The sequence below is a fragment of the Polyergus mexicanus genome, unplaced genomic scaffold, assembly GCF_030449975.1.
Source record: "Polyergus mexicanus isolate NDT 795.1 unplaced genomic scaffold, iyPolMexi1.0 SCAF_1, whole genome shotgun sequence".
Classification (NCBI taxonomy): Eukaryota; Metazoa; Arthropoda; class Insecta; order Hymenoptera; family Formicidae; genus Polyergus; species Polyergus mexicanus.
The window spans coordinates 12,317,727-12,330,536 of NW_027223321.1; the positions used below are offsets into that span (position 1 = coordinate 12,317,727).

Genomic DNA, 12,810 nt, shown 5'->3' on the forward strand with positions numbered 1-12,810 from the left:
TAGAGGTATGATGGCCAAAAGATTAATAGTTTACGAGATATTTTATACTTTATTTTATTATTTTACTTTGACATAATTGTACATAAACTATGAAATATTTTATAAAATTATTTATTTTGCAATAATGTTACCTTAATATTTTAAGCTCAAAAAATGAGAGACATCAATTGGTGTAAAGAAAATAAAACAAGATTGACATTAAAACCTCCGAAGCGCTTCCAACCAAGGTCAAACTAATGGCACCATCTTATGACCCCCTTAGAACCGAACAACTTTTGTCTGAAACATTTCTTTCTATCTTGCTTTATTTTTTAGATATTTAGGTGTCTCAATATAAATGCCCCAACTTGTATATATAAAATACACACTAATATAGAATAATATTATATAATTTCGTATATAGAAACTCGCTCGAATTCTTTAAGAGTTTGACGATAAGTTTCAGACTAGATTTCTTTCAAAGTCCAGTTCAAATTAAGCATAAAGTTCGATTACCTATCTACATTGTAAGAATTCAATCTTAATTGTATAACTAGTGATCTTTCATCATCTCAAAATTTTTCTTTTATCATTTTTTTTTTATAAGAAGTATAAAACATTTCAAATATATTTTAATAGTCAAAAAAGTATAAATTTTAATCAAACTTGCTTATGAATATAATCTGATACAATACATGACTGATTATGTTTCAAATGCAACGTATACTAATGAATTAATTGCATTTTTCCTTTCGTCATATAGAAAAGACAATAACTAGCTTATTAAAATATTATTTTTTACAGCACTTTTGAAGATTCCACATTGACGGCAAAATTTAATATTACCGATCGGTTTACAAATCATTTGGTACTTACGGAGTTGTGTTGTGATCGTCCATCAGTACGAATAACAAGCACCGAACAGAGTTCGCATGTAATCCGATTTGACACTTAATAAGATTTAGGCATCCCGGAACCCGTACGATATAGATGTAATCGCATTTAGTTTCCAAAGAAGAAGGCGCACTCTCCTGCTAGTGGGAAACTTCTTTCAAATCAAAGCGAATCAGCGTTTTCTCAAAACACGTGTACGACGTCGCATTGAACGAAATAAGTTTATTATCGTAATTTGTCAAGAAATGCATTTATCAAAGCCGCTTTTTGAGAGATTTCCTAACGACGCGAAGAATTATTTATCCATGAACATATATGTTTTTCTCGTTACTTTATAAATCAACTTTTTCCTAAAGTGAAAACGTTGCAATTTAGTAGCGAAAAAGAGCTTAATGACAACTTTTAATGCATTGATATGATTGCAAAATTTACTGGAATTATATATTTTGTTACATCGCATATTACATATGCTAATTTCTGAAATTTTATCGACTCGAGATACTTATCGATTTTTTAAACTGCCATTTGAAATCAAAGCGATATTGCTCATGAATCAAATGCATGACTTTCTGATTTCAGTGACGGAACATTTGTTTATATTTTCGAACCAAATCGCTAATGTTTATGTCGAATATTACGATTAGACAAGATAAGGTTCTCTCGACCTTTCGAACAGGTGCGCGATGCACGTGGAGTCGAGGCAAGAGAGATAGAGAGCAGCAGCATCATCTGTCGGCGATTATTTGCAAGACGGCAGCGTCTGTCAAAAGTACACTGTTGCACTGACAGCTGACAGGAGTGAACAGTCGCGGGCTATGTGTATCGCGTAAAGTACGTGTCAGAGGCAAGTTCCGCATACGCGTCGTTTGTCCGGTGATCGACATAACTGAGATTCTGGCGTGTCTCGAGGAATAATATAAAAGCGGCTCTCGTTCCGGGCGTGGCACGGTATGATTCGCTTCGAATTTCGGTTTTTCGTATCGTTCTCTCAAATTCTCCCTTTGTCGTAAATTTTGTGCGAGAGTACGCGTCGCTTGTTTTAATATAATCTCGTTGCTCGTTGGTTGACATTGTTTCGTCGTTGTATTATCTCGCGCATTGCGAATTTTGTGAGGTTATGTCTCGCGGAGATTTTCAAGTCTCGGAACGTAGGAAAACGCATAAATTTCATTGCTTATATTTTTATTCATTTGTGCTTGAATTTAATAAATAAATTCTCTGTCTGATTTAATATTCAGATAGTACATCTTTTTTTTTGTTATTTTGATTAATTTAATATTCATGAAATTGCTCAGTTTATAAGAAATTAGCATCGTTAACTATTAATGGTTTATTTTTATTATATTCTAAAATATAATTTATTATGTACAGGTGAAAATAGATTGTACAATCCTACGGATAGTTGTAAATGAAACTATAAATATAAGAATGTTGCAACGAAAGTAGAAAACTCTGGAGCTATCTTTGATGCAAGTATGGAAAAGAGAGGCAGCGCAGAACTTCTCAGTGCGGAACAAAGTAACTCAAAGAATGCCAGTTCAGATTCCCTCAACTCAGACAGCAAGAGCAGCTCGCTTAATTCGAAAATGGGCCAAGAATCGGTATGAGTGTTAATTGTGATTAAAATTAAGGCCAATTTTATATAGATACATCATTCTATTTATTGAATTCTGAAATGGATTCACAATTTCTTTAGGAGAGTTGGGAAAAAGCATCGCATTCAAAAAGTTTTTCCTCAAGCTCTACTTCAACAGATAATAATATAGTCTCTGCTCTGGAGGCTAAAAAAGATAATCTAGTAAAAGTGAGTTTTGCGTAGCGAATTTTCAAGCACAGTTTTCGTTTTTCTTTGCTCAATTATGGCGTTTTTAATTTGTATGTGGTACTTATTTTGATAAAGATTATTTGTGTTAGGATGCGATATGTTCTGTCGTGTAAAAAATATTTTCCTATCATTTCACTTTTACTTTGCGATATATTTATTTGTATTATTGATTCTGTTGAAGTTATGCTAGAAAATCTATTTTACTCTCATTGCATGATGTCTTTGTGATTGGTTAATTACTTCGTTATTCTATTAGAATTTGTCTGGAGGGGACACGGGACCACCACTCCTGAATGGAGAGCGGATGCAAGGCATTCCGCACGAAGTCACATATTTGTGTCCTTACTCGGGACCTGCCAGGGGGATTCTTAGTGTTACAAACTACAAGCTCCATTTTCGTAGTATAGATCGAGAAACGCCTTACATTGTTGAAGTGCCGTTGGGCGTCATTAGTCGAATTGAAAAAGTTGGCGGTGCGTCGAGTAGAGGAGAGAATTCTTACGGAATCGAAGTATTTTGCAAAGACATGAGGAATCTCAGATTTGCACATAAGCAGGAGAATCATTCTAGACGAGATGTGTTTGAAAAGCTACAACAGTATTCTTTTCCTTTATCTCACAAGCTACCTTTGTTCGCCTTTGAATACTCTGAGACGTTCTCTGAAAATGGTTGGAATGTTTACGAGCCTATTGCAGAGCTGAAGAGAATGGTATGTAATATTACATATCGAGAAATGTATCGACGCTCAATCTAAAATTCGAAGCTACCTCAAAAGTACATAAGTTTTGTAAATACAAAATATTAATTTAATCCGACATTATTAATAAACAATGTATTTAACATTTGTTCTCGTCGAATTTCAGGGTGTAAATAATGATATGTGGAAAATATCCAAAATTAACGACACATATTCGCTGTGCGATAGTTATCCAGCTGTTTGGGCAGTGCCTGCCGCAGCAACTGATGAGGATCTTCAAGCATCCACATCTTTTAGAAGTAGAGGAAGATTGCCGGTCCTCTCGTGGATCCATCCGGAAAGCCAAGCGACGATAACTCGTTGCGCGCAGCCACTGGTAGGCGTCGGTGCCAAACGGAGTCGCGAAGACGAGAGGTACGTCCAGCTGATAATGGACGCTAACGCACAAAGTCACAAACTCTTCATTATGGACGCGCGGCCGATGCCGAACGCGATAGCGAACAAGGCGAAAGGCGGCGGATACGAAAACGAAGACGCTTATCAGAACGCGGAATTGGTCTTTCTTGATATTCATAATATACATGTCATGAGAGAAAGTCTCAGAAAATTAAAAGGTATCCATCAAGACTTAGCTAATAATGTAACATTGTCTTTATTTTTGTACATATATATACTCTGTTTCAGAATTATGTTTCCCCACAATTGATGAAGCTCGATGGTTATGGGGCATAGAATCAACAATGTGGCTCAAACATATCAAATGTGTTCTTGCTGGAGCTGTAAGAATTGTGGATAAAGTTGAGAATCATAAGACTTCTGTTTTGGTTCACTGTTCCGACGGTTGGGATCGAACAGCACAGGTAAATTTTCTTTAATTCAAAGCAATGTTATTTTCTAAATTTGTATTTATTACATAATATTGTAATTATCTGTTTTTTTGTTTTTTTTTAGCTTACAGCTCTCGCAATGCTAATGTTAGATCCATATTATAGAACAGTCAAGGGATTCGAGGTTCTAATAGAAAAGGAGTGGCTTAGTTTCGGGCACAAATTTCAACAGGTACCATGATATCAAACTTTTTTAAAGTTTTCTGTAGAAGTTGCAACGATCTATAAACATTTCTACGACATCTTATGTTACTGTTATGTTCATAATTAATAATGATTAAAATCTTTTTAGAGGATAGGCCATGGAGATGAACATCACAGCGATGCAGATAGATCACCAGTATTTCTACAATTTATTGATTGTGTCTGGCAAATAACGCGGCGATTTCCCAACGCTTTCGAATTCAACGAACATTTCCTAATTACCATTATCGATCACCTCTATTCTTGCAGATTCGGCACGTTCTTATTCAGCAGGTATACTATATAGATTTGTCTCACATTTTTTCGGGAGTCACATCATTAACAATTTACAGTGAACGCGAAAGAGTACAAGAGCAAGTAAAGCAAAGAACAGTTTCTCTTTGGTCGTATACCAACAGTCAATTACCTCTCTATCTGAATCCTCTTTATCGGTCTGGCACGAATTATCAGCTTGTCCTAATGCCAGTCGCCAGTATGCGGTACATCAAACCGTGGAAGAGTTTATACTGCAGATGGAACCCCAGCATGCGGCAGCAAGTACGTTAAATTCTATCTGTCTAAGATTATTTTGATAAATAGTTTATGAATTAGACAAATATTTTTGTCAAAACACCTGTACACCTGTCTCCGTTTCAAGGATCCGGTCTATCAAAGAACAAGAGAACTTCTAGTCTTAAAAGAGCAACTCGAAAAACAGTTGGAAGAAGGCAGGCGCGAACAAGCTTCTCGAGCGAATCGGTCTGTGACTTCGCCGGCGCCACCCAGGATACATTCCCCGGTTCACACATAGCGCCGATGAGAACTTGGATCGTCTGATAATATTTGTAGTTTTGTAAATGAGCTGTAAACTCTTGATTTACTTTGATTCTACTTATACTTGAGCCAGTATAAGATATTTTGACTGATTCCGTTTGTGGATGCTATGTACAATATGCCCACACTCCATAAAGATAAATCTAGACTCGTATGCGTATTTGCCTACAGTTCAATGAATTCATCGCAACCGTATAAAGTGCAACGCTCCTTCTAATTTGAACACCAATGTAAATTATATACCCAGCTTCATCGATATCGAAATTTCCCATAGCAGAATACTACTGCATGTCGTCTAAAAGACGAATTGATTTTTTTATCCGGGATATAATTTTCAGAGATGTGCGACATTAATTGAACTACTTACGCTAATTATGTATTAATGATATTACAGTATTTCTCACAATTTCGTATGCGAAATTATAATCTCATTCTTCCTACATTTTCTTTTACTACGAGATTGGACTAGCATTCGCATTAGCATGATGAATGGCGCTTCTGCCATTAAGGATAATGCATAAGCGCAGAAGTAAGTAATTACAACTTGTCCCATAAACATGGTTCCCTGAAAACAAAAACTGCGATAAACTCCGTTGATGTCGAACGTTCCTTTTTTTTTTTTTTTTTTTTTTTTTTACCATGGATAGAAACTCCAAGTGAATGGATGATTCTTCGTGCAAACGAATCGAATGTATTATGAAAGGATTCAAAAGGTAAGCGCAATATGTCAGTCTGCTAAGAGGTATCCAGACTTTGAACGATAGCACTTGCCCGATGATACCTGCAAATAAAGTTGTAAGATTATTTGAGATAATCGAAGAATAACATTTTTCTCAATTATTGAATTATGTATCATTATAACAATGCTCATTGAAGCGTGAATTAAAACTGAAATTAAATGGGAATTGCAAGTTACACATAAATAATATATATTATGATAAATTTGTTCATGTGGATTCGACAAAATTTAATTATTATTAAATGAACCAACCTCCATGCTTAGTGGAGCATACTATGACAATCCACGCTATACCTACGGCCCAAACTGTTCTGCTTAACCCGACATAGATAGCACTTGACAAAATAGATATGCGTCGATTGTAAAGACCGAATAATACGAAAATGTTGCAAGCGCTGCCTATGCACCAACATAAAATTAAGGTTGTCTGAAATTTACGTTTAAAATATTATTGCATAATGATAGTAATATCTGAAAGCTAAGCTAAATAACACAGTTTTTTTTTTACATATTTTTTATAATAATCAGTTTATAAATAATTGATTAATAAGTTCTCATTGAGTATGTATTTAACTCTATTTCAATTACTTTTTTTTTTAAATGTCAAAAGCTTACATTAATACAAAAATTTGTACAACTAGTATAAATCATACTTTACCCTTTTTAAGGTCTTCCTTTTGTTTAATCTTATTAAAATGTAAGCTGCGATTATTCCAATAATATATGGACCTATTCTTACCCACGGCGGATAGTATAAGACATCTATAAGTCTGTATAGTTCGCTTAATCTATAATAAAAAGAGCATTTATTTAATTAATTACTCTCGTAAAAATGATTAACAGAATTTTTCTAACTCACATCGGAACGTATTCGTAGATGTATGAAATGTAACTGCTAAGTACAATCGAGCCTATTAAAAGTCCGACCAATATAAGAGCAGCTGTGTAAAAGTATCTGAAATTCGTAAATCATATTTATTCAAATATATCTCGTAATCGTATAATATACGGTCGAAGCGGTCAATTAACTTACGTGGTAGATAAAATCAGTAGCGCCATAGCAATTATAAAGAATTGCATATCATTAGCTAGATACCAACTCCAACTCATACACTGCAAGAAAAGAGATATAAGAGAATTTATGCTTGGATAAGATTTTTTATGACCCTTCCGAGAATAATATTAGATTGATCTTAATTAAACGCGTTTGCGTACCAATTCTCTGCGACTGAACAGATTATTTATGTACAAAAGATTCCTCCACCAGTATTTTACGCAAGTTTCATGCGGTCTCTCGTCCATGTAAAATTGTGAAGTTTCACTGTACCAACCCGAGTTTAATTGTAGTATTCCCACCGTTATCATGAAAGCCGGTGTCAACCTTAAAATGAGAATTTCCACATATGAATCCGTAAGGAATTTTACATTATCTAATCCATATGTAGCGATATGATTTTTAAATTGTTTTCTTGTTGCGTTCTCTTATTTTCCTCATTACAGTGTCACTTATTATTATTTTATCACATTTATTGTCTTTGTTTATTGTGCAATTCATAAGATAACGAAAAGAGAACATACCGCATATATCTTCTTATTATGGAGATAAAGAACCCATTTAGCTTCGTTCTATAATTAATCGGTTCAATTCGTTCTTTGCCCATTATGTTCTTTAGATATAAATAGGCCACCAAGAAGCCGCTTATAAAAAAAAAGGTATCAACCGATATATGTGCATTGTTCAATATCTGAACGGGCAAGCCTTTGCTAATTCTCAAACCCCATACTTTATTATCTACGTAATAATGGGATACCCTCGTTATTTTTGTTATATACGTTATAAAGAAATAATAAGAGTCACGGAAGAAACGATAACATATCGATTCTTTTTCCAAATTACTTGCCCAGATAATCCATCGAGTATAATGAGGTGTGGGCCATGATTATCCAAACCATACTTAAAAATTTTAAGCCATGAATGAGAGGCATTGTTTCACTGTCTATCTTCGTGTTAAATATTGCTCTCGAATTTGTGTAAACGGAGAAACATATTAGCACTTCTCCGATTCTATTTCTTCTATGTGAAGACACTGCCATTTCCATCTCCTCGAGTGTGTTTTCGCCAACTGAATTATAATTCGGAATATGTTTAATATACATTAATATAAAAATCACGATTTAATTAAATGATGAAATGTCAGAAAATTAATATCTATTTTCCATTATTGTTATTCATTTACATTTATATATTATACATATATATTAGTATATTCTCATATTTACATTATATTTATACACCCAAACATTATTTTGCTGATTTTTATTAAAATAATATAAAAACAAAATAGACCTTTGAAAAAGATAAAAAATTTTTCGATGTGTGATACTCACTAGCTTCAGTAGTTTTATTCTTTGTATTTAAATATTTTTGATACACGAATATATCGTATGCCGTTCCGATTATCAGCATGGAAATATTAACTGCTAAAACAATACTGCAATCATAAAATTAGTATATGCTAAAATTAGTATATTGAAATAAGCTGCTCTCGCTTGTCTCTTTTTCTTTCTCCTTATTTTTTTAGGTTTTTTTTTTTCAAAATTAAGTGAAAATTTATCTTGTTGTTATGTACTCGTAATTATTAGCTTTAAATTTTTTTTTTAACGTACCAGATGAGAAGCATCGCGCCACTAAATAACCATTGATGATCGTCCCTTACATCTTTAACTCCGATCAGCTTGAAGTCCATGGAATAGAGATCATTGATTAAGAAAGTTCTGTCGCGAAATATCTTTTCCAAAATGAAGCTTAACTCGCTTATAGAGCACGATGCTGGTAAACAGAGACCGAGCGTAATCAAATCCTATAAAGGAAAATTTCTTTTATATAATATATTTTAATATCAAATATATACACAGAATGTATGCATTCTTACATGGCCTATCTACTTTGTACGCGTATATGTTGTATTAGTATCTGGATTTTATATTTAAAAAATTGAATTTTGAGCGATATATGTATATTAAACACCGAAGAATACTTGCTATAAATCCATTGTTAATTCGTCTTTTGTTTTCAATTATTTTATTAAACATTTATATACAGGGTGTTCCAGAATTACTGCACCATCTGCTAATGATAGATTCTTGAGATTATTTGGAGACGATTTTTCCTCAGCGAAAATGTCGAGAGAGGTACTTTCGGGAGTTTCCAATTTTTTCCATCATACATCTTCGTAACCAATTGTAAATTAAATTAAAATTCTCTCTCTCTATTAAAGTAAATTCTATCTGAAATTAACTAAAGAATATAGTTCTAACTCTCTATAAAGTTTAGTTTGCAGAAAGCCCTTCTTTTTGAATCGCTTATAACACGGAAATTATTGATGCCTCGATATTTTTATTGAGGAAAAATCGTCTCTAAATGATCTCAAGAATCTATCATTAGCGAGTGTAATTCTGGGACATCCTATATATACGCAAAATTTTCAAAAAAATTTATGTATATATATATATATATATATATATTTCTTTCATTAGTATATGAACAAGAGAGAGAAAAATGTGAGTAAATTTATTAATTTATTTTATAAAAATTTTTTCTTTTTGAAAGAATTTATTCAAACTTCTATATTATTAATTTTCGTAAATATACGTTTGTCATATAATTAGTCACTAAGTTTAATTCGTGTTTATTTTATTATTACGTTATATTTATACAATGTTACGTAAAGTAACGTAATATTATTTGTGTAAAGTTAAATACGTCAAATATTGAATGTATTAATGTTAAGCAAATATGACACATAATTCCCGTTTGATTTTTAAGAATTAAACCTCTTCTGGGAAAGACATAGACTTATGTATGATGCATTATTTGTTCAACAGAAAGATTTGTTTAATCCTTTGAAAGATAACAAATGTGTTTATGAATAATATTATAGTGCACTATTTCTAACTTTCTCTTTTTAAGATTTGTGGTATTGCATCAAACAACTATTTTAAAGTTGCATTCAGCCTATTCAAATGTTGCCGTTTGCAGCAACATTGGTTAATGACAACTTAAATTTCTTTAATTCTCTCGCGTTGATTTAAGCCTATGCCTGTAATCCAGAAAGGCGCAAAGAAACGAGAAATTTAGGATTGGCTAACCACAGAATGCGTTATTGCAACTCGACGATAAAATAAAAATTTAAAAATCTGTATAAATTCTCTTTCACTCTGGTTTCAATAAATTAATCTATAATAATATATTTTTTAGCTAGTTTCTTTTTCTCTCGTCTCTATGAGATTCGTCTATGAGATTATGAAGATTTGTAAACTTACTTCATTGGGTAAATTCACATGGTACTGAAGAGTACTGTTGTGTCTAAAATAAGCAACGAAGTAAGTCACTTCGAAAGGCGGAAATTCCTTATGCGGATCACGGTATAGCGTATTATTCAATAAATCCTTGTCTAAAAGATCTAGACGATCCGTGTTCATTGTATCGAAGCATTGGGTACTGGTGCCCAACCAATAATTATTTCCGTAAAGGAATCCTGATTTAATTCCGCCACTAGAGTCCAACACTTGAAAATAAAAAAATTAATAAATAATCGTTATATTTACGGAAACATATATCGAATACTATTATTTATTTAGTTAATTAATCAAATATTTTCATTGTGAAAAATATTCAATTTAAGTATTTCACATTATTCAAAATTTTTAGATACTCGTTAATATTGTCGTTATTTGTTGCTGTATTATAGAATTGTATTTCATATAAGATAATGATTATGAATAATCATTACGAAAAGATAGCATTATTCTACACCGCAGGGAGAAATCCCTGCATCTTAAAAAGTCAAGATGATACTAATAATACTAATAAGAAATCATAGTGATAACTCTCTTTATTTATTACGAAATAATATCATTAACTAAAGTAATACTGACGACGAAAAACTATGTATTTAGCGATGATTTATTTATATTGTACTTTCGCTTAGAATATTTTTCACATGAGCAAACAACGACAGTGTTAAAAGATATTATAGACACAGGCTCTCGGGACACACACACGCGGGAGTACATTTATCGGATATATAACTTTGTGTACTTAGAAAAGAGCATGTGTAGCTCTCTCGACTAATGTACTCGATGTCTGAACATTAATAGGCGCATGTGTTTCAACTGGCTGGAGATATTTGATCTTCGAAATGAAATGAGAGAAAATCATACGGTATGCATGCGTAACGAACAGTTTTCCCTGGCAGGTGACTAAGAAACATGTTCCTTGTGTAACACACGAAGAAAGTTGATTCGGCTAGTTGCTCTTATGAAAAATCACGCGCCCTGACATAATCGCGGTAATAATGTCTTTATGTATTATAGAACGCGTTGCATAATAATTGAACTATTTATCTTATTGAAATGCAGCTGCATAAGGATTGAACTAATTATCTGATCGTAATGCAGCTCGGGTACACTTCAAATAAACGGAACATTCTTTAATAATAGATGATTTTATATAATTTGCTCTTTTAAATCTAATATAGATATTACTTTATTTATAGGTCAATTTATATCCTAGTTATAGAGAGAGGGAGAGTATGTCATTTATATTTATTATATATTAACTTTTTTTCTCCAAGGGTTTTTAAATCACTAGTTCTCTACAGATATGAGAGATATCCGAAATGCTGAAATAATATTTTTTTTTTTTTTTTTCATGACAGATATTATATTGTATATATAATTTATCGATAATTATATAAAAAAAAATAGAAATTAGTTGAAATTATAACTGTGATTTGATTCTCCGTTTTTCTTTAAAGAATTAAAAGTAAAAAAGGGCACAAGATAAATCCAATTTTAATTAACTTTAACTATTTCAGTTGAACGATTCAACGATTTATAATATACGAGTAATTGTTTTTCCGACTTTGTATTCTAGTATCCTGATCGATAACGATTACCATAAAATATTTTACTAACTCTTCAAACTCCACAGTATCCGTTGCTCGACGGCATGTCGGAAGTCTTGCAATTCCTTCTCGCAACTCGTCGAATTGAGAAGATCGGCTCTTAAAGCGACGGCATAAGCGGGTATCGTACGGCTATTAATATCATTGTCCTTTGATACATCAATTTGTGCGGAGACACGATATAACGTAGCAAAATTTGCACAGAGAATACACGATAAAAATAACCGATACGACATGATGTGGCTTTAGCATATGAAGTTTTACCAAGTCACTTTTATATCTTCGATCACACTGCAAACTGTCAAACACCGATACCAGTCATGAAATCAATCTCGAGGCGCGAAGGAGTAGAGTTGTTTTATTCGCGTAGCAAATTTAGTTATTACGCGACTTTAGGATTTTGCTAAGAGAGTAACTCTTTTCGCGAGATAAGCTTTTCCCGATTAATCGAATGAGAGAAGCGTTCCATCAATGAAATAATGAAAAAGTGGGATAAAGCGGAGACACTTCTCCGAATCGTTATCCCTTAGCCGATGAATGCCGTTTGTTCGAGATGTTTGCGTTACATTCGGAGTTTCATTTGCGAACTCTCCCCCTTAGCTTGCACAATGATAGCGCGCGTAACGATCAGCGAGATTCGCCGACCAAGAGAGAACTGGTCTATATAGAGAGAAGTAAATGTAAATTTGTAATATAGAAAGCGAGACGTTCCTGTCGTCAATCTTTTCGCGACGAGACCCCACTACACGTCATTTATATTATTTATGTGTATGCTAATCCTTAGTGGCTGTAACAATCTTACA

At 33.0% G+C, this 12,810-nt stretch overlaps 3 protein-coding genes across 9 annotated transcripts in view; 2 read left to right on the top strand and 1 right to left on the bottom strand.

Moving 5' to 3' along the window:
- The window catches only part of Tow (target of wingless), a 45,050-nt gene extending 43,879 nt beyond the window's left edge, over positions 1-1,171 (top strand). For 3 of the 4 annotated variants that reach the window (XM_070300297.1, XM_070300307.1, XM_070300314.1), the window contains one exon: positions 784-1,000. The gene's annotated coding sequence lies outside the window, so the exon portion shown is untranslated. Of the gene's footprint in view, positions 1-783 lie in introns of all 4 variants that reach the window. The other variant, XM_070300280.1, reaches the window with a different exon arrangement.
- Positions 1,172-1,471: 300 nt separating this feature from the next.
- Mtm (phosphatidylinositol-3-phosphate phosphatase) lies at positions 1,472-6,783 on the top strand. 4 transcript variants are annotated; one of them, XM_070300246.1, is made up of 10 exons: positions 1,472-1,821; positions 2,245-2,474; positions 2,570-2,677; positions 2,955-3,407; positions 3,562-4,009; positions 4,080-4,255; positions 4,347-4,454; positions 4,575-4,759; positions 4,819-5,023; positions 5,124-6,783. In XM_070300246.1, the coding sequence occupies exons 2-10, from the start codon at positions 2,349-2,351 to the stop codon at positions 5,274-5,276; spliced, it is 1,962 nt and encodes a 653-aa protein (XP_070156347.1). In that variant the 5' UTR covers positions 1,472-1,821; positions 2,245-2,348; the 3' UTR covers positions 5,277-6,783. The 4 variants fall into 4 exon arrangements, with proteins under 4 accessions (XP_070156347.1, XP_070156355.1, XP_070156364.1 ...); XM_070300254.1 differs by having other exon boundaries at positions 1,472-1,717; XM_070300263.1 differs by having other exon boundaries at positions 1,472-1,704.
- LOC138935621 (nose resistant to fluoxetine protein 6) lies at positions 5,700-12,545 on the bottom strand. Its single transcript, XM_070300328.1, has 13 exons — positions 12,018-12,545; positions 10,362-10,606; positions 8,706-8,899; positions 8,427-8,530; positions 7,940-8,161; positions 7,617-7,830; positions 7,254-7,419; positions 7,072-7,151; positions 6,898-6,993; positions 6,697-6,826; positions 6,291-6,465; positions 5,938-6,080; positions 5,700-5,864 (listed from the first exon to the last, which is right to left on the bottom strand). Exons 1-13 carry the CDS (start codon positions 12,241-12,243, stop codon positions 5,700-5,702), a joined length of 2,160 nt encoding a protein of 719 aa, XP_070156429.1. The 5' UTR covers positions 12,244-12,545.
- Between the last annotated feature and the right edge of the window lie 265 nt (positions 12,546-12,810).